Source organism: Chinchilla lanigera, unplaced genomic scaffold (assembly GCF_000276665.1).
Source record: "Chinchilla lanigera isolate Chin_1 unplaced genomic scaffold, ChiLan1.0 scaffold00173, whole genome shotgun sequence".
Lineage (NCBI taxonomy): Eukaryota > Metazoa > Chordata > Mammalia > Rodentia > Chinchillidae > Chinchilla > Chinchilla lanigera.
The window spans coordinates 1,036,589-1,057,233 of record NW_004955574.1 but is presented as its reverse complement, the minus strand read 5'-3'; the positions used below and the strand labels follow the sequence as shown (position 1 = coordinate 1,057,233).

At 53.0% G+C, this 20,645-nt stretch overlaps 1 protein-coding gene and 1 long non-coding RNA gene across 2 annotated transcripts in view; one reads left to right on the top strand and one right to left on the bottom strand.

Annotated features, from left to right (window-relative positions):
* The window catches only part of LOC102004211, an 8,924-nt gene extending 7,806 nt beyond the window's left edge, over nt 1-1,118 (bottom strand). Inside the window, exon 1 of the long non-coding RNA XR_265063.1 lies at nt 417-1,118. This is a non-coding gene — a long non-coding RNA (uncharacterized LOC102004211). The remainder of the gene's footprint in view (nt 1-416) is intronic.
* Zc3h4 (zinc finger CCCH-type containing 4) overlaps nt 1-20,645 on the top strand; it is a gene marked incomplete in the record, with an annotated part of 40,070 nt that overhangs the window by 12,179 nt on the left and 7,246 nt on the right. The window contains 9 exon segments of the mRNA XM_013509569.1: nt 5,892-6,111; nt 6,388-6,498; nt 9,298-9,520; nt 11,053-11,207; nt 11,739-11,835; nt 11,925-12,064; nt 12,609-12,719; nt 14,268-14,379; nt 14,842-14,951. Coding sequence (XP_013365023.1) covers nt 5,892-6,111; nt 6,388-6,498; nt 9,298-9,520; nt 11,053-11,207; nt 11,739-11,835; nt 11,925-12,064; nt 12,609-12,719; nt 14,268-14,379; nt 14,842-14,951 — 1,279 coding nt within the window.

The window sequence follows — 20,645 nt, the reverse complement described above, 5'->3', positions numbered from 1 at the left end:
TTTTTTTTTTCCTTCTTGAGACAGGGTTTCACTATGTAGGTCAGGCTGGCCTTGAACTCACTTTGTAGCCCAGGCAGGCTTCGAACTCGCAATGATCCTCCTGCCTTAGCCTCCCAAGTGCTGGGATTACAGGCATGCGCCACCTCGCCCTGCCAATCTGAGGGATGAACCCATGATCTCCACACTGAGCTGCATCCACAGACCATTTAATATTTTTTTTTTTTTTTACTTGAGAAAGGGTGTAGCTATGTTACTTAGGCTGGGCTCAAACTTTCGATCTTCCTGCCTCAGCTTCCCAGAGTGCTGGAATTACAGGTAAGCATCACTCTGTCTGGCAGGATTTATTTTTTATATGGCAAGAAAACTCTCCCATCTTTCCTAACAAAATTAAAATAAGTAGTTAATGTCTCAGTTACCCAGTCTAGGTTCCGAATGCTCCAGCGTCCCTTGTTGCAGCTGCCAGGAGGTGGGTCAGGTTCAGACGCCCGTGTGGCGCGCCATCTTGCTTGTACAGAAGTGAAATGCCTGGTGCTAGTAGTGGGGATTCTCCTTTCCCATGGTTCGCCTGTGGCTGCTGCTCAGCTGGTTGCTGTGATGCTAGCATGTTACCATGGAAAGGGGTGACATCACAGAGTGGGTTGTGACCACATAGGAGAATGCTGAGGTGAAGGGAGACACACAGCTCTGTTGCCCTCAATTTCTGGTCGATGAACTGGGTAGTAAGGACACTGAAAAACACGTCCAGAGCCCAGAGATTTAGCTCAAGGATTTCCTGGCTCTGAAAAGCCTCAGTGAGGTTCCCCTGTGGCTGCTCTACACTTACTAATTCAAGGGAAGGTCCTGGGGGCCTTTTCTTAGGTGTGCAGCCTGATCTGATATTCTAAAAGTGAAGGAAAACCTGAGCCTTCACCTCTGCGTCCAGCAGAGATAGCCCTAGATCTTGGATTTCTGTGCTTAAGCCAGGGGTTAAACATTTGAAGAGGCTGAGCCTTCTTGTAATTTTTGTAATTTTATCCCTAGTTAGTGGGTCACTCAGAGCCTACCCCGGCAGTCTGTTGAGAGGCTGAGCAGTTACTGATCATAACCCTGACCTTCACATTAACCTAGCTGCCGCATGAGCTGCAGGTAACAGCCACTGTTCCCATGAGTTTCCGTCTTTTTGTGTTTTGCCTCTTTTCTCTCATAAACCAGGTGGAGCCATAAGCCCCCGGCCCCTTTCAACTTTGTCCAACTCTTTATTTTTTTACTTTTTGAGACAGCTGCTTATTTTGTAGTGCAGCCTGCCCTTGAACTCACCATATAGCCCAGGCTGGCGTCAAACTTGTAGTGATTCTCCTGCCTCAAGCTCTCAAGTGCTGGGATATCAGCGGAGTGCTGGGATGTCAGGCGTACGCCACCACGCCCTGCTCTCCAGCTCTCTTGTCTAGGCAGTTGCTATGCTGCAGGGTTTGTTCTCCCAGGGGCTTTTTGTCCCTTCCTCCTGGGTCTTGCCTCTCCCTGTCTCCCACCTGGTTGCTTTCTAGCATAGCATAGGTGAGAGCTGAGGAAGGGGAGATGCTGATTTCGTCAGGTTTTTTTGTTTTGTTTTTTTTTTTTTTTGTCTTTTTGAGACAAAGTGCAGTGTGCAGTTCAGGCTGGCCTTGAACTCACTTTGTAATCCAGCCTGGCCTGGAACTTGCAGTGATCCTCCTGCCTCAGCCTCCCAGAGTGCTGGGATTACAGGCGTGCACCACCACGCCCAGCTCTGATTTCATCGGTTTTTCCAGCTGGTTTGGTTGGGAGGGGATGGCGGCAGTCGGCAGTGTCTCCCTTCCCTATAGAGAATGTGCTTCACCATCAGCCAGTCTAGGGTTGTCTGTGTTCAGGTGCGCTCCTGCTGGCTGGTTCTTCAAATCTGTAGCTTCTGCTTGTCTGCTTCTCACTGTGTCCTTACCTCCCATGTCAGATGCTTCATCCATATTGTCTCGTTTGACCCTAATGCCCCTTGAGATAGGTACTAACGTTACCCGTTCCAAAGATGAGAGCACCAAGGCTCAGGTTATAGAGCAAGAGTGCTTGCTAGAGAGAAGGCAGAGCTGGTTGAGTTACTTGGTCTGCAGGAGGTGACTTAGCATAGCAGGTCTCTTCTCCAAGTGCAGTGCTGTTTTTGCCGAGCCCATGGTATGTGATTAACTCCACACGCTTCTGTGCCCTGTGGAGTTGGCCCGGCAGGTATTACTTAGGGCAGGAGTCCAGATCTATTTTTTGACCCAAGACGAGGTCTGCCAGCTCTGAAAATGGAAACTTGGAAGCTCAGGAAGCTTTGTCCTGGAGGTTCAGGACAGAGAGCTGCCTCTGGGCAGGGGTTGGCTTCTTCCCATTTCCTCCTGGGGGCCTTTCCAAGGTGTCTCACAGTGTGGATGGTCTCCCGACGCTCCTGGCTCTGGCGGCCGCCTCGGCTGCAGCCATGGCCAGGCACTGCCGGTGTAGGCTCCGGGAATAAAGCGGCCTCCACACAAGCCGGCCCTGCAGGGTTTGCTCCCGCAAGCTGGTCTCAAGAGGATTTGGCAGGTCTAGATTGAAATGATTAGCGCAGTGGGGCTTCCCCCACTTTTCTTGGGGGATTATGTCACAGTCTATTAAGCGTGCTCCCTCGGTATTTAATCCCACTCTGACATGGATTTTGCTGGCAGCCTGTTAAGTGGCACCGCTTAAACCTGGTTGCCGTTTTGTGGAGACTGCCTTTGTGCAGTCGTGTGAATGGCCCTCAGGATTTCTACCCGCTCTCCCAGTGGGCTTGATTTCCTCTCTTTCTTTTTCTTTCTGTTGAACAGAGTCTGAAGGAAATAGTTAGACCTAATATTCTTGCAGGCCTTTTAGCTGGCATGGCATGGCCCCTGTGACCCGCAGCAGAGTTGGCTTGAGCCCTAGCACTGGCAATGCCCAGCCAGCCAGTGTCACCAGCTCGGTCCTCCATGAATCCTCAGTGATCTTTGTAGAATTCCCATGTGTCAGCTGCACTGTAGGTAAAGACAGTTCTGAGTTTTCAGTGCCCACTGGGTAGAAAGTTGTGCGGGTGAACCTCCCTGAGCCCAGACGTGCCTGGGGGTGTTGGTGGAAGTAGCGTGGAGAATCCATCTTTGGCTGAAGCCTGCAGGAGGGTCTGAATGCTGTACTTGCCCACCTTGGTAAACATCCTTGAGAAAAAAGAGGCTGCTTTTGAATCATTCTGGATGAGGGTTAAAGCTCTTGAGTTCCGTGGTGGTCCTTTGCTGTAGTGCCCTAACGTCCCTGCGTGTTAGGTTAGCACAGCGGCATGTTTTCAGGGCCCAGTATGGCCGGGGGACTGTGTGGGGGCCTCTGAGGACCCTGGACAAGTGCTGTGCCTGGCGGGGCGCACCCTGGGGCTGCCTGCCAGCTCTGGCTCACCCCACCCTCTGTGTCATGGAGGCTGCCTTGTGAACTGAGTTTCTCATCACTTGTATCAGTTTTCTATAAGAAAAATGCAAAAGGCAGGTAGTTCGGTAGCTGGTACTGTGCAGGGACTCAAAAATGTTTGTGGCCTGAACAGTGTTTATCACTGTTCAGGAGGAGGAGGAGGCGGCCACCTCCTCAGCCTTGCCCATTCAGAGTACCGTGTGGAACGCTGTGCTCTGGTCATTTTTTCTTTATGGGTTCCAGCCTGTTACCTCTCCGGGCTGGGGCTGGGCCCTATCTGCCTCTCCTTGTGTTTGTGCCCCTGAGTTTCTCTGGGGCGTGGTCCTGGCCCGCCCACAGTATTCCCATGGGCACATTCAGTCCCCTCTGCGGCAGTCACCACCTCCAGTGACTACACAACAGGAAGTTTGCCGTGTGTGTCACCGAGTAACAGCCTTTCCCTGGGGAACAAAGCAGTTTCCCCAGTCAGGTGGTGCTCTTAGAGTGGGTGAGGCCATCCTGCTGGTTTTGTGGCACCTGCTTAGCTGGAAGGTGCTTCACTTGTCAGGAATGCCACCCCTCCTGTCCAGAGGTTGCTGGGTGTCTCCCTGAGGGCTCCCAGACAGCCTGGCAGGTTGGGAAGAAACAACAGGAGGAGCACATTGTTACCTCCCCTGTCCTTTCCTTTGAAATGACAGAAAGAGTTTCGTGTCCTGAATTCTGTTTCCAGAGCTGCCCTGGACCTGTGTCTCTGGGATCCGTGAGGCTGGGCCATTTGGGGTTTAAGTCAGACCCTTCCCATTTGAACTGGGCAGAAGATTAATAGAAAAGCTCCTCTCCAGGAGCTCCTTGTTTTGGGGCAGAATCCCAGGATGGACAAAGGAGTGATGTTAGTGAAAGGGCTGTGGAGGTCCTCAGGAGGTGGTGGTTTGTTTCTCCCCACAAAGCCCCTAGACCTTTTGGGGCTCCTGCCTAGCTGTTCTGGTCCGGAGGCCTCTCTGTTTGGGGCTTGTTTTGTTAGTTTTTTGGGGAAGGTAATGAGGACTGAACCCAGAGCCTCATATGTACTGGGCAGTTGTTGTGCAAGTGAGCTACACCCTCTCCTTTTTGAGACAGAGTCTTACTAAATTGCTAGGTTGGCTTTGAATTTGCAATTTTCCTACCTCCGTCCTCTTTGTAGCTGGGATTACAGGCATGCACCCCCGTGCCCAGCTTCATTACTCGTGAAGTTATCTTCATCTCTTTTTGTGTCCTAGTTAACTGAGATGAATGGGATTTTTTTTATGCTCACACACAAAACTTGCTGTAGTCATTCATGAGGAACTTTTGAAATTATTATTTTTTTTTCCTCTACCACCTTTTGCACTTGTGAAACCGTGTCTGTGGGTTTGGCTTGAACACTGGATTCCTTTCCTATCTGCTGTCCTCCCTGACCACTTCCTCACCGCCCCCCGCCCCCCCAGCGTGCTGCTGGCAGTCTGTCGTGTTTGGAGAGCGCTTTAACTTTTTACAGTGTTGGGCACCGAGCGACAGGGGAGAGGTGGCGGGGAGAACAGGAGCCACAAGGGAGCCGTGGAGGTGAATCAAGTTAGAGAGGGGAAGGGGAAAAATAGCATCAGCCATCAAGCGAGGACCTTAGAAGTGGCTTGGCCTTGGCCTGGGAGAGTTCCCCCTCCTCTAGTTGCCCAGCACCCCTCTCCATCTGTGTCCCTATCCCCTGCTCAGTGATGGGTAGATCAGACCCAGAAGCCAAGGGCCAAGATCGTCTTTACCAGTGGTTGTTAGGGGGCCACTGTGGAGACCTTCAGTACCCCAGGCCTGTCTCTGGGGAGCACGGGGAGCTGCAGGTCACACCTGGTGCAGACCCAGGGCTCCCCACCACTGTCCGTGGCCACCATCTCTCCCCTAGCTGAGTGTTTCCGGGGCCACAGCCTCCAGCTGCCAGGTCACTGTGTTGCAGGAGGGGTTGCAAGTGTGCTTCCGTGGGCCAGGCACTTCTGTGGTCAAGTGGATTTTCACATTGAGGTTCTCCGAGGCCCCTGGCCAGCCCCAAGTGGGGCTCACCTTTCCTGCACTCGTGACCACAGAACCTGCGCTGGTCCCAAGGGACATTTGGGGAAATCCTAGCTTGGGTTTGTCCACAACCTTGCTGGGAGTGTCCCTGTATTTTTTTGTTTTTCATGGTTCTGGGACTTGAGCTCACAGCCTTTTGTATGCTAGGGCAATGCTCTGTCACTGAGCTAAACTCCAGCCCCGGCCTGTAGCAGCGGTGCTTTTCCGTTTCATTGGCTTTTTCTGCCTCCACCTGTCCAGCCAGTTATACTCACAGGCACAGTGCTTTCAGCGTGGGATGAGAGCTGGTCCTCACGTCCTCCCCCAGCCTGCCCCGGAGGTCACAGCGCTTGCCTCTGCTCCTATGGGCTTCCCCAGCCCTGAGCCTCTTGGGTTCTCCTGTTGACTCCCCCGCTTCACGCTGACTCTGGGGTTGCTTTTAGGGAAGATGGTGAGTTGGAGGAAGGTGAACTGGAAGACGATGGGGCGGAGGAGACCCAAGACACCCCAGGAGGGCAAGAGAGAAGCCGGAAGGAAAAGGGGGAAAAACACCATAGTGACTCGGACGAGGAGAAGTCTCACAGGAGGCTGAAGCGGAAACGGAAGAAAGAGCGGGAAAAGGAGAAGAGGAGGTCGAAGAAGAGGAGGAAATCCAAGCACAAAGTAGGTCCAGGAAGGTTGGCGTTGCTGCACTGCTGGCATGGGGCCTGCTCTGTTCCCCCGGAGGGCACTCTTCTCGCTGGCCTACCTGCCCCTGTGTGGGTAAAGACTTTCTTAATGAGCTGGCAGCTTATGCTCCACTGCTACTGAGTGCCCCCAGGTGAGGCGATGCAGGTGGAGCACAGTGCCCTTGGGCATAGTCCAGCATTGCTCGTCCTGGGGCTGATTGCAGGGTAGCGGCCTGCAGCAGTCACTAACCCACCTCCCCTGTCCCTGCAGCGCCATGCTTCTTCCAGCGACGACTTCTCAGACTTCTCAGATGAGTCAGATTTCAGCCCCAACGAGAAGGGGCACCGCAAGTACCGGGAGTACAGCCCCCCGTACGCCCCGGTGAGTGACTGCCTGGGACCCTGGGGGCCAAGGGCTAGGGGCCAGGAGTGCTACAGGGCCTGTGTTTACTGAATTCTTTATACATTTGGGCTTTCTTGCATGAGCTTTACATGGATTTGAACCCTACAATATTAGGTGTTCTTTTCATCCGTTTCATAGGTGAGGAAACTGGGATTTAGAAAATCTCAAACAGGGTCACCAGCTCTGAAGTGGAGGAGCTAGGACTTGGACCCAGCGACAGATCTTGCTCTTGAGCCTTCTCAGGCCAGGCCTACCCTGAAGCCTTGGCAGGACTCAGTATGTCTCACTGGCCCGGGTCACAGCTGAATGTGTTCTGCTATCCAAAGGTGGCTTTTATGGCAAGAGAAGGAAGTAGTCAGGGGCATAAATTATCTTAAAGGTTTTATTTTCCTTAAAGGTTTTATAGTCAGAGGTCAAGTACTCCATTACATCTCCTACTTTTACATTATTTTTTGTTTGTGTACATTTTTTTACCCTAGAAAAACCCATAAAGAAGAAATCACTAGCCAGATACGGTGGTGGGCAGCTGTGTCCCAGCACTTGGGAGGCTGAGGCAAGAGGATCACCACAAGTTTGAGAGCAGTCTGGGTTACATAGGGAGTTGAAGGCCAGCTGGAACTACCTAGAGAGACCCTGTCTCAAAAAACAAAGCAAGAGCCGGGCATGGTGGCACACACTTGTAATCCCAGCATTTGAGAGGCTGAGGCAGGAGAATCGTTGCAAATTTGAGGCCAGGGTAGGCTACAAAGTGAGTTCAAGACCAGCCTGAACTGCATAGCGAGATCCTATCTCAAAAAGACAAAAAAACAGAAAACCCAAACAAACAAAAAACCCCAAAATAAAAATACACTTGGAATTTTAGATTGTGGTAAGAAAAGTTGATGGCTATTTTTCAAGCTGGAGGGACGGTATTGCCCTGTCATTCAGTGATATCTGTCATAAGGGATGATTTGTGTCAAATGTTCTTTTTTTTTGTCTTTTTGAGACAGGGTCTCTCTGTGCAGTTCAGGCTGGCTGTGAGCTCACTTTGTAGCCCAGGCTGGTCTCGAACTTGCAACGATCCTCCTGCCTCAGCCTCCCACGTGCTGGGATTACAGGCATGCACCACCGCGCCCGGCTTGTGTCAAATGTTGTAGTTGAGACTGATGTACTGTTAAGGCTCAGGCCTAGAACCTGAGGAAGCATGGGAGTGGAGGGTGTGGCTTGCTGTGATGGTGAATGAGAGCTTAAGGTGGTTTGCAGTCTGTGAAAGTACTGTGTGTGTGTGTGTGTGTGTATGTGTGTGTGTGTGTGTGTCTGGATGTCTGTATTTTGAATTTTTCTATAATTGGATATTTTAAAATTAATAGGGCTGGGGATATAGCTCAGGGGCACAGCACCTGCCTGGTAAGTGCAACATGCTGAGTTAAGTTCTGGTACCCAACCTCCGCAGCCCCCCCCCAAAAAAAAATCGAAACCAAAAAAAAATTAAATTAAATTAATATACTTTGAGCTGGGCCTGGTGGTGCACGCCTGCAGTCCCAGCACTCAGGAGGCTAAGTCAGGAGGATTGTTGCTAGTTTGAGACCAGCCTGGGGTACAAAGTGAGCTGGTGTGGCGAACAGCCTGAACTGCACAGTGAGACCCTGTCTCAAAAAGACAACAACAACAACAAAAAAGTTAATGAACTTCTTTTTTTTAGAGTAGTTTTAGGTACATAGGAAACTGGACAGATAGTACAGTCTCCTTATCCCATCTGACGCCACGGTTTCCCCTGTAATTAACACTTGTACTAGCATGATTCAGAGTTACAATGGGGAACTCCGTGCTGATACAGTAGTGTTCATTGGTGGCTGTCACTTAGGTTGCAGTTCTGGGTTTTGTTGCAGTATCACACAGTAGTTTCTGCCTGTGCTCTTCCTGTTCACCCTTACCTTCTTCCCGCTGTCAACTCCCAATCTTTTACTATCGCCATAATTTTGGCTTTTCTGGAATTTCTTAGTTGGAACCACACAGTCTGTAGTATTTTGGAACTGGCTTCTTTCCCTTGAACCCATAGGCTCAAGTGATTCTCCTGCCTCAGCCTTCCCAGTAGCTGGGACTGCAAGCATATACCATGGCACCCTGCCTTAGCAACATGCCCTTAGGGTTTGTCCATGTTTTTTCATTGCTGTGTTGTCTGAATGCATAACAGTTAGTCTTCCATTCACTTCGTGTGTGTCCGTGTCCGTGTGTGTCCGTGTCCGTGTGTGTGTGTGTGTGTGTGTGTGTGTGTCCATCCAAGAATTGAACCCAGGTCTTTGCACGTGCTAGGCAAATGCTGTACTCCTGAGCCACATCCCCAGACCTGTCTGTTTTCTCACTGAAGGATGTCTTGTTCCTTCTGTGTATGCGTGTTTTCCTCTTATCCAGCACCACTTGGCGCTGGCCCACCTTGGAAAGCATCATCCAAAACTGCTCCCAAGTGTGATTGCCAAGCAGGGCAGTAACTGAACTCTGGGGCTCTAGAGTGATTTTGGGTGCAGCGTGCTTCCTGCCGACGTCCCCCGCCCTCCATGTGGTTGCCCTGCATCCCTGGGGCGTGCCTCTTCTCTTGTCCTTGGCTTACCGGGGATTACAGGACCTGTGTTTCTGCTTTCTTTGCGCGGCTGCCCTTTCTGAACGGCCGACACCTTGCTACCCCAGCCTTACAGGGGAGCACCAGGCCCCAGAGTCTCTTGGGGGAACTGTGGGGACATGGGTGGCCCATGACCCCCAGCCATGAGGCCAACTCACGTCTCCCCTCTCTCTGGGACTCAGTCCCACCAGCAGTACCCGCCCTCACACACCACATCCCTACCCAAGAAGTCCTACTCCAAGATGGACAGCAAGGGCTACAGCATGTACGAAGACTACGAGAACGAACAGTACGGAGAGTACGAGGGGGACGAGGAAGAGGACATGGGCAAGGATGACTATGACGACTTCACCAAAGAGCTGAACCAGTACCGCCGCTCCAAGGAGGGCAGCAGCCGAGGCCGAGGTGAGCTGGCCCAGCAGCGTCTCCTCCAGGGCCGGAGCCGGGCAGACCCTGGAACCCAGCCCTCCATAGGCTCAGGTCTGGGAGGAGACAAGGCGGCCATTAGGAGGGGGAAGCGTGTGAAGGGCGGAGGGGAGCCGCCCGAGGGTGTTAGGAGGAAGATCCCTGGCCAGGCTGAGGTTGGGATGGCGCCAGGCTGGTAGGAGGCAGGGGAAAGGCCATGCTGGCTGAAGCGTGATTTTTAAAGTTCACTTCCTGGTGAGCTGTGCGGAGAGAGAAGGGACAGCTTCTCTCTCCTCTGTGCTAGGATACCAGCTGCCCACTCCCTTCCTCATCCCTGGCGCTCACCATCTGACCAGGTGTGGCTGCAGCCCAGGCCTCTGCCACACCTCTAAACCTTGAACCCCTGGCCTGCAGTCTTGGAAGGATGGGTGGTGGGGGCGGGTGAGCACCAGACAGCACCCCAGCCTGGAGCCTTGGAACTGTCTCCTTCCGGACAGCCTGGCCCAGGGGGCCTTTTGAAATCTTTTTTTCTTTTCCTTTTTTTGAGACAAGGCCTCACTGTGTACTTTAGGCTGGCCTTGGACTCACTGTAGAGCCCAGGCTGGCCTAGAACTCGCAGCCATCCTCCTTCCTCAGCCTCTTGGGTGCTGGGATTATAGGCATGCACCACCACACCTGGCATACTTTTTTGTTTGTTTTTTTCATACAGGGTCGCCCAGTATAGTTTAGATTGTCCTCAAACTCTGTGATACTCCTACCTCAGCCTCCAGAGGCACATGGGTCACAAGGCCCAGCAAGAATTTTCTCTTTTATTTCATTTTATTTTATTTTATTTTATTTTATTTTACTATTTTATTTTATTTTATTTTATTTTATTTTTTTTAGTAATGGGAATTGAACTCACAACCTCATGCTTGCCAGGCAGGCGCTGTGCCACTGAGCTATATCCCTGGCCGCAGGTTTTCTAATTGATAGTGTTTTTCAGACTTGTGACCCTTGCCTGTTGCTAGTGGCCATGCGTTTGTCTTTCTTTGGACGTGTCCTTTGACAGGCCCTGTGTTTGGGGGAGACCCTAGAGCAGTGCTGTCAGGTGGTGCCACCGCCGTGTCATGTTACGTGTTGCAGAACCACGCTGACAAAGTGAGAGGAAACAGATTAAACAAACTTTAATACCCGATTTCAGTAACTGATCTATTCCAAATCTTATTTCAACGTGAAATCAAAATAGACAAGTGCAATGATTTCTATTCTCTTTTTGGATAAGTCTTTGAAATCGGTGTGTGTCTCGTACTCACATCTCTCAGGGTGGAGCAGCCATGTGCCAAGTGCTGATGAGGTGTGTGGCTGGTGGCTGCTGTTGGGCCCTGCAGCTCTAAAGGGACAGGCACCTTCAAGCAGGCACAAGGGCTGTAGTATTCTTCTGTCCAGAACGCTGAGGTGCAGGGTCAGGCTTCAGGAGGGCAGGGGTGGGGGTGGCCCCTCCAGCAAGAAAGAGACCACCCCCCCAAGGCTCGCTGTAAATCCCCACGCAGGCAGCCGAGGCCGGGGCAGAGGATACAGAGGCCGAGGAAGTCGTGGAGGATCTCGAGGCCGAGGCATGGGCCGGGGCGGCCGGGGCCGGGGCCGAGGCTCCTTGGGAGGAGAGCACCCGGAGGACGAGGAGGACTTCTATGAGGAGGAGATGGAGGTGAGCTTCCTGCAGCCCCGGGGAGAGGGGAGTGCAGCAGGGGTGCAGTCTGGGCTGCAGGCACTGTGGGAGGAGGCTGTAAGGGGACACGGGCCGCGCTGAGGGAAAGGAGGCCTCGGACGGCAGGTCCCTGTGCCTAGCGTGTTTACTCCGGGATAGCGGAACTCTTCCCATGGAGTGAGATAGAAAAGGCATCTAATGGTGGGCTGCGAAAAAATCCTGTCCTTAGAGACAGGTTCCTGAATATCTTTTGGAATTGTTTTATGCATTTCTAGTTGCACCTGTGTACCTCCTCCCCCGAGGAGGACGCGTACAGGTGCTCATCTCCCCTCCCTTCCGTGCCAGCGCCCGACAAGGTGGCCGCTGTGTGCAGCACTGCTGGGCTGGCTCTGCCAGGGCCCGTCATTCAGGCGGCACGTCCAGTCCCTAGGGTTGGTGCGCTGCCTCCTGGAGGGCAGAGCGCGGTTGTGGGCAGTGTCCCTTGTGTCCTTCCTCACGCTTCCTGTCCTGCACTTCTCTCTGGAATTCCAGTATGGAGAAAGCGAGGAGCCAATGGGGGATGACGACTACGATGAGTACTCCAAGGAGCTGAACCAGTACCGCCGGTCCAAGGACGGCCGAGGCCGAGGTGGGCAGGGGCCCTGGAGGTGGCCTGGGGGGTGCAGGACCCAGGAAGGGCCTGCAGGCTAACAGCGGCGCCCTCTCTGTCCTCTGCAGGGTTAAGTCGAGGCCGGGGCCGGGGTTCCCGGGGCCGAGGGAAAGGGATGGGCCGGGGCCGCGGCCGAGGTGGCAGCCGAGGCGGGATGAACAAGGGCGGAATGAACGATGACGAAGACTTCTACGATGATGACATGGGCGTGAGTGCCTCCTCATTCTGATCTGATGGTTCTGGCCAGGGCACCCTCTGGGAATTACTGGAGTTTTTTTTCTTTAATGAGTCATTCTGTGAGGTTTGTCCTGTCACCCTGCTCCCATGAGCCCTTCCCCGGGGGCTGCCGGGTGTGGATCATCTCTCGAGGTCGCTCTGCTAGCGGAGCCCTCTGTGTTTACGGGCCCACTGGTTAGCAGCTTGCAGCCTTCTCAGTGAGTCTGTGCTTTGGAAGCTTCTAGCAACTCAGTCGATTAGCCTGGGAGGGCCTCACAACAAGGCTGTGGCCCGTCCTCCAGGGGTGGGTGTTCCTGTCAGGTGTGTGGAATCAGGATCTCCATCCCCCACAGCTCCGGGTGCCAGCGCCTTTCCTGTGCCCCATACTCAGCGCTCAGGCCCAGCCCGCCCACAGCCCTGGAGTGTCCGTGCCCTTGCACATGCTCATTCCCTTTTGCCGTCGGTTACTCACCCAGCCAGAACCTATCTCCCCCCCTTTCTCTGTGTCCCCTGACACCACGCTGTGTTCCGTACAGGACGGTGGCGGGGGCAGCTACCGGAGAGGTGACCACGACAAGCCCCACCAGCAATCTGACAAGAAGGGCAAAGTCATCTGCAAGTACTTCGTGGAAGGGCGGTGCACGTGGGTAAGGAGCTGTGCAGCCACCCTCAGAGCACGCGTGGCCTCCGGGAAGTGAATGCACGGGGCGAGCCCGACTGGGGGCAGGTGGGCGCGATGGTGCGGTGGTCTGAGGTCCCAGGGCATGCGTTGGTATTGAGGTGCCCGGACGGGCCTGGAACAGACTCAGTTCACTTCTCAGAGTAAGGACGACCAAGAGCAAGACAACATGCAGATTATCTTGGTTTTAGGGGGTTTTTTGGCCAAATTTCTCGTCTCATCCGTACGGCCTCCAGTACATTTATGAGTTGATGCTTATGCAAAGATGTTATGTATCCTGCTTAAGTTACTGAACTTGAGCGGTAGGGAGGGAATTATTAACCTTTCCAGTAGGAGTCAGGTTGGGCCATAGATGTAAGACCAGGTCAGTGCCAGGAGATGGACCGGTGACCACAGAGTTCTGTGGGAACCAAGTGTAGCTGAGCCAGTTTGTCCCACCCGTGTTTGTCCAGCAAACACAAGTGGCTCAGGCACTGCTGCTCCCATGCATCTGTCTAGGGAAGAAGTTACACAATATTTCAGACGAATACGTTGTACTTGGCATATTCCCTATTGTAGTCACAAGTTCTTTTTCTTTAGAAGTTTGTATGTGTAAGCAGAGAAAAGCCAGAGGCCGTTCTGAAGGATAGGGGGAAGCGGGTAGAGAGCAGCTTCCGTCTTTAGGGATGGAAGTGATTCCTATGAGAGATGGAGAACACAGCCGTGATCCCACCAAGGTGTGGGGGTGTGGTGCTTGGATTGTTCGGCTGCGCTTGCTGAAAATGGGGGGCCCTGGCTTTAGCACGTAGGCCGTGATCTCAGAGCCAGGAATCTGAGGGTGGGCGGGCAGCACAGGGCGGTACAGTGCTTAGTGGCACTTGGGTACCTGGGCTCCTTCTACCCCCCCGCTGTCTTTAAGTACGTGGCTTTCTTCGGTCCTTGTGTTTGCACAGTGGCTGCTGTGCCTCTAGACATCACATCCAAGTGCTAGGAGGAAGAAAAATGGGTGAAGGAATGCTCTTTATTCAGGAATTTCTCCCTTCAGGAGCTTTCGCCTGTGTCTCATTGGCAGGGTCTGCAGAGGAGGCTGGGAAATGGGGTATTTTGAGCTGCGCACATTCTTGCCCAGACCAAGTGAGGAGGGTGCTGTTAGGCAGGAGGGCGTGGGGCTGAGGTGCACGGGGGGTGATGAGCCCTGGCTGCCGCTCAGCAAACGGTAAAGAAGCAGTAGTGAGAAGGCGGGTGGGAAAGGAGAGGGAGCTGGAGGAGAGCTGGAAAGCAGCCACGGAGGCCATGGCCCGGAGGAGGGGGCGGTGGGGGGAGAGGGGGCCCAAGGGGAAGACACGGGCAGGTGCTGGGGCTGGGGCGGCCCTACTGGGCAGAGGCGTCAGGGGTGGGAAACCTGCCTTTCCTGAGCTGCCCTTCTGGGGGCCTCGGTTCTGTCCGGAGCCCCTCAGCGCCAGCAGGGCAACAGTGCTTTCCTCCGTAGATGGTGCCCTGGCACCGCCACCTGACCGTTTTTGTGCTTCTCTTCCAGGGAGACCACTGTAATTTTAGCCATGACATTGAACTGCCAAAGAAGCGAGAGCTGTGCAAGTTCTACATCACGGGGTTCTGCGCCCGCGCCGAGAACTGCCCCTACATGCATGATATCCTTTGCTACTGCCAGCAGCTGCGGCCGCTCCTGCAGGCAAAGCAGGGGTCTCCGTTCGCCCTCACTCTGCCCCGGGGTGGGCCTGCCCTTCCGCTCTGCAGATGAATGAGCAGGGACCTGTCTGCCATGTGTCCTCTCAGCGCATGTGCTCTGCGCTGGCCTCCGCGCGGCCTTAGTTTTTTCCAACTGGCTCTGTGACCTTGGGCAAATCTCTTAACATCCCCCTCCACCGAGAGTTTGAGGACACAGCCCCAGGGCCAGCTCAGTGGGGCAGAATTGTTCTGGAATAGGAGTCTTTGGGGCCGTTCCTCTTCTGGGGTCTGCTGCCAACCGAGTGGGCAACCTGAGCATGTCACTTCGCGTCTGGCCTTCACTCTCAGTTCCAGAACAGAAGAGGTTGGGTTCTGTACGGGTAGCACCCACGAGGGTGAAGCTTTTGCCTTAACGCTCTGTGCACGCGACTTTCCCTGTAAGTTGTACCACACGACTGGGAACTGCATCAATGGGGATGACTGCATGTTCTCCCACGACCCTCTGACCGAGGAGACGCGCGAGCTCCTGGACAAGGTAGGGGCGCAGGGTCACGCTCACAAGAACCAGGACGTCCGCCTGCCACGGCCTTGGTGCTGCTGCGGCCCCTCCATCCTCTGCAGGAGCAGAGCTCCCAGTCTGTGATCTGGGGCTGGGCCCTCTCACAGGAAAGGCGACTGTCATTCCTGTAGGGCCTGGGCGGGGGTGGGGGTGCAGAGGGTCACAAGTGTATCTTATCTCCAGCAGCTGGGGCAGGCGGCTGTGAGGCTGTGAGTGAGTGCACTGGGGGCATGAGGTGAGGAATGCTGCTTGGTGGGTCTCCACACGCACCTTGTGATGTCTAGAGACAAGGCGCTGCACGAGTGAGGCGTGTGTTGACTCCTCAGGTCTCAGAGAGGGAGACTTCCTCAGGGAGCTGTTGGGGCAATTAGGGCTTCTTGTTGCTTTTTTGACACAGGGATCCGTGTAGGGAATAAAGGGGGAGGAACAGACACCCGCGTGATGCTTGCCCTCCTAGTGCACAGAGATTGAAGGGGATTGGCTAGTTTTTGAGACAGGAAGGACTGAGACCATCAGTACATCAGCTAGCTTCGAGAATCTGTCCGTCAGGACCTCGGGCCACAGGGAGAAGCCTGGAGAAGCAAAAGTTAGAGAACCTCCATACCTCCCAAGGTGTCTGTGGGAACAGCGCTTGCTCTTGCCATTTCCTTTGTGGAATCTGTCACCCCAGAGTTGTGTAATCAGTATATACCCAGAGTTCAGTTATTCTCATGTAGGATGCCGTGGAACAAGTAATGGTGGCCCCTTTTCTCATTTGGAGAACTAGGTGATCGCTAACTGGCTGCTGCCCCCTGCTGGAAGTTTAGAGTTTTGCTTCAATAGGAACAAATAAGCCTTGTGATTCAGTTCGTTTTAGTATTTTTAGTCCACATTTTTATTTTTAATTTTTTTACCTTCTCCCCCTTTTTTTGTTCTTGTTTTGGGGCAGGGTCTACTTTTGGTTTTTTGAGAAGAGATCTTGCCATGTAGTTCAGGCAGGCCTTGAACTCATTATGTTGCCCAGGCTGGCCTCAAACTCAGCGATCTTCCTATCTCAGCCTCCCGAGTGCCGGGATGACAGGTGTGCACCACCACACCTGGCCTTTCCAAGCTGACCTTGAACTCAGAGCAGTCTTCCTGCCTCAGCCTCCCAAAAGTTGGAATTACAGGCATGCAACACCAGAGCCAGCGCTTGTATCAATTTTTTTATTTAATCCAGAATACTATTTCATTTTTTTTCCAAGAAAACTTTATTTTCAAGAAACAGGTAGGGGTTTGACTTGGCCCATAGTCACTAGCTGGCCAACCCCTGCTCCGCTGTATTTTTTTTATTAGTACATTTTAGATAAACATAATGGTAACATTCATCGTAGGGAGTGAGTACTTGCATATAATACAGCTTAACTTTTTCCTCATTCCAACCCCTCTTCTCCTTATTTACAAAAGCTTTATTTTCATTTTTTTCTTGTCCCTTCCTTTCCCCTCCGCTCCCTTGTACCTCTTCTCATTTGAACATTTTCTTCCCATTTTCCAATATCTCTTTCATACTCTGATTCTAATTTACACTTCCGGTTTCTCACACCAGAGAAACAATGCCGTATTTAAACATATGTCAAGTTTATTTCACTTAAGAGTATGGTCTCAAGGTATAGGCGTTTAGCTAGAATTGTCTCAAGCTTATCTTTCTTTCTTTCTTTTTTTTTTTGTCTTTTTCAGACAGGGTCTCTCTATGCAGTTCAGGCTGGCCTTAAGCTCACTTTGTAGCCCAGGCTGGCCTTGAACTCGCAGCAATCCTCCTGCCTCAGCCTCCCAAGTGCTGGGATTACAGGCATGCGCCACCATGCCCAGCAAGTTTATCTTTCTTTATGGCAGTGTAGTACTCCATTTCAGAATACTATTTTAGCAATCAATGAATAATTAAGAAAATTGAGTTTTTTTAATTTTCTTTTTCTTGGCACTGGAAATTGAACCTGGGGACTCAAGCATGCTAGGCAAGCTGCGTCCCCAGCCATGGAGAGTTGTATTTTCTAGGGGCCGGGGATTTAGCTCAGCGGCACAGCGCTTGCCTGGCAAGTGCGAAGTGATTTTGATTCCTGGTACCAAAAAAAAAAAAGAGAGAGTTGTGTTTTCTGCTTACCAGCCTCCACTTGGATCAGCCTGTCTGCAGCACTTGCTGGCTGCAGGTGGCCTCCGCCTCCACCGTGGACAGCGTTACCCCAGAGGCCCTCCTGTAAACAAAGCGGCATATTTCAGCTCCTGGCCACATACCTGTTAAGGTGTCACCATTGTCCCCTGTCTAAAGTCTGTGGGTTTAAAGACTGGCAAACCAGGAAAAAGCATGCTAGGACTGGGATGATCAGAGAATAAAACCCGCACTACCCCTCTTAGGAGGCCTCGCTGAACCCGAGGAAAGCCTGGGCTCTCCTGGCAGCCTGTTGGTAGTCAGAGCTGTGGTGCCACTCAGGACGAGGCCCAGCCACCCTCTCCCAAAATGTCTGCCTTATTTCTTTTTTGGCGGTGTTGATTGAACCGAAAGCCTTCACACTGAGCATCCTCAGGCTTTGTTTTTGTATTTTGAGACAGTTTGCACTAAGTTTTCCAGGCTGGTGTCAAACTTGCAATCCTCCTACCCCGGGGTCCCTAAGTGCTGGGATTACAGGGGTCTGCTTTTCTGCCCTCTCCACCTGTCCCTTTCAGTTTTATCTTCCCACTTGGTGCCGTTTCTGTCCATTGAGAAATGCGAGTTTCCTGCCTTTTGTTTTTGTTTGGGGTTTTTTTGTTTTTGTTTTTTTGTATTTTTTTCTTTCCGGTACCGGGAATTGAACTCACGACCTTGCGCTTGCCAGGCGCCACTGAGCTAAATCCCCAGCCCCAGTTTTTTTGTCTTTCTGAGACAGAGTCTCGCTATGCGGTTCAGGCTGACCTTGAGCTCACTTTGTAGTCCAGGCTGGTCTCGAACTCACAGTGATCCTCCTGCCTCAGCCTCCTGAGTGCTGGGATTACAGGCGTGTACCACCATGCCAGGCTCTGCCTTCTGGTCTGTGTTTGGAAACTGGCCTCCATTGGGGCTTAGTGATGAGGCTTATTTGGAAGTAAGCAGCAAGAATAACAAGAAGTCCTCCACCCAGGTTCATCTGCAAGGGGTCCTCTGTCCCATTTCCTTTATTCGGCGCTCTGGCTTTGCTGTAGATGTGTATGTGTGCACTGCCTTTTTCCTGAGTGTTTGAGAATAAGGTGTGTATGCCTTGGTCCTTCACTGCTCATACTTCAGTAACAGATAGGTTTGCTTTTTCCATTTGTGTTTTTGAGACAGAGCGCTCACTGTATAGTTCAGGCTGACGACGAACTCACTGTGCAGCTGAGGCTGGCTTCAACTATCGGCAGTTACCCTGCCTTGGCCTCCTGAATGCTGGCATTTCCAGTGTGTGCCGTCATGCCTGGTGGTAGTTGTTTTACAGTCAGGTTTCAAAGTATAGTTGGGATCCAGAAAATTCCCCTGTGTAGTCTACAGTTCTGTGACTTGACCAACATGTAGAGTCATTGTCAGCATCACACAGTGCAGATAGAGGAAAAGAGCAGCATAAATGGTGTGCTGTAAGTTGCCCTTGTGTGTCTGGGGGGTGGGACTGTGGCCTCTCACCCTGGGGATACTGCATTTGAGATTCACCCAGTTGTTCAGGTTCTTTGCTGTTGGTTGCTAGGCTGTTCGCCACTGTGTGGACGGCTGAGTTTGTTTAGCCAAGCATTGGTTGAAGAACATTTGTGTTGTTCCCACTTGGGGACAACAGTTCCAGAGTTTGTGACCAGCTAACTGCCTTCAGCGCATTCACATGGCAAAACCGGGTCCCCGGCTTTCCGTCTGTGCAAATGTGGCCTTTGTTAGGGTTGAGGCGGTACCTTTGACTTGAAACGGATAGGTCACTGAGCATCAGTCCTAGCGGGGAGTTTCAGGACTCAGCGGGGTGCTGATGGCCCTGTCCAATGAGATGTACCAGGGACAGTGGCCCTGCAGAGGAGAGGCCGGGGAGTGCTTGGAGTGCAGTGTCTCCTGCCACATGTCTGTGCTGAAGGACCAGTCAGTAGTTTGGGCGAGGTCCTTCTGCCTGTTTTCTCTTAGGTAATCGACGTGTCTGTGTCCTGGGCTCAGATGCGCTCAGCGCTGGGTGCGGGGCGCAGGGGGCCCATCAGTGTCTTGAGCAGCGTCCCTCCTGCATGTCCCACGGGCCGCGTGGTCAGGGAGGCTTGTGTGCGGCTCAGATCCGGGTGAGGAGCTCTTGTTCTCGGCAGACAGGCAGCGGAAGCACAGCTGAGACGCTTCTGTGCGGGGTGCAGGCAGGCCCCGGGGAGGCGGAGCAGGAGCCCGACTCCCCAGCTTTGGGGTGCCTTTGTGGAGCACCTCACTCCAGTCATTTGACCAGGGGTGCCTCAGGCACTCCTGGGTGTGGCCGCTGTGTTTGAGCTGCCGAGTGGCAGTCAGTCCCTGGAGCCAGCAGTCTGATGAAGAAAGGTGGCGGCCAGCTTTTCACATCTGATGAGCGGGAGAGGGAGGTGCAGCGTGCGTTCTGTGGCCTCAAAGGAACAACCTCGTCTGGGGCGTGAGGAGGCCTCTGTGAGGGCTCGGGGTAGGGCAACTCCGGAAGTGAGAGCAGTGCCAGGTGTCACAGTGGGGGAACAGGTGAGCGGGCGGAGGCCAGGGAGGTGAGGGGTGCATGTCCGGCCAGGGCCAGGCTCTGCAGGGGCCTGTGAGGAGAGGGCAGGAAGGAAGCCGGGGTGAAGTGTGTTCCTGTTTAATAGGGTATAACTTTATTAATTCTGGCCTTTGACTTGAAAGCATTGAGGCTGTGTTGAAAAGATTGAGAGGGCAGTGGCGTGGCCGTGTTTGTGACCTTGAATTTTGCTGTGTGGTGTGCAGAGGACGCTGGGAGAGTCGAGGGAGGCCAGGACCAGGACCAGGACCAAGACAGTGGGCATCGTATGGAGGGTGCTCAGGCCTGCAGTGTTCCCTTCTACATAGGGTCCCTGTTGCTGAGACGTGTCCCAGTGGATATGGGTGTTTCTCGGTATCTCGCTGGGGATCCCCTTCCCCTGTGTCAGGTCTGTGCTGGCAGCTGGGAAAGCAGCAGGAGAGGCAGTAGTCCCCACCCTCCTGGGATGGACAGGACGTGCAAGCCAGGGGTCAGTAGGGGAACGGCCGAGTACCTGGTCTTGTCAGGTGTGGGCAGTGCTTTGAGGAGCGCGCAGTGCCTGGCCAGCCTTAACTATATAGAGAGACCCTGTCTCAAAACTCAAAAAAACAGAAACAAAACCCCACACAAACCACCACCACACACAAACAAAAGAAAAATCCTCATTAGATGCTACTCTGCAGCTGACCTCTGGGATCAGCAAGCAGAGGGAGCCATTCCTGTCCTGTGGCAAAATCCAAATCACATGTAGCATTTTAACTGCTTTTCAGTGTTTTTTTGTTTGTTTGTTTTTTGTGTTTTTGAGACAGGGTCTCACTGTGCAGTTCAGGCTGGCTGTGAGCTCACTTTGTAGCCCATAGCCCAGGCTGGTCTCGAACTCACAGTGATCCTCCTGCCTCAGCCTCCCACGTGCTAGGATTACAGGTGTGTGCCACCATGCCCGGCTATGTAGCTTAGACTGGCCTCAAACTTGGGGTGATCCTCCTGCTTCAGCCTCCCAAAATGC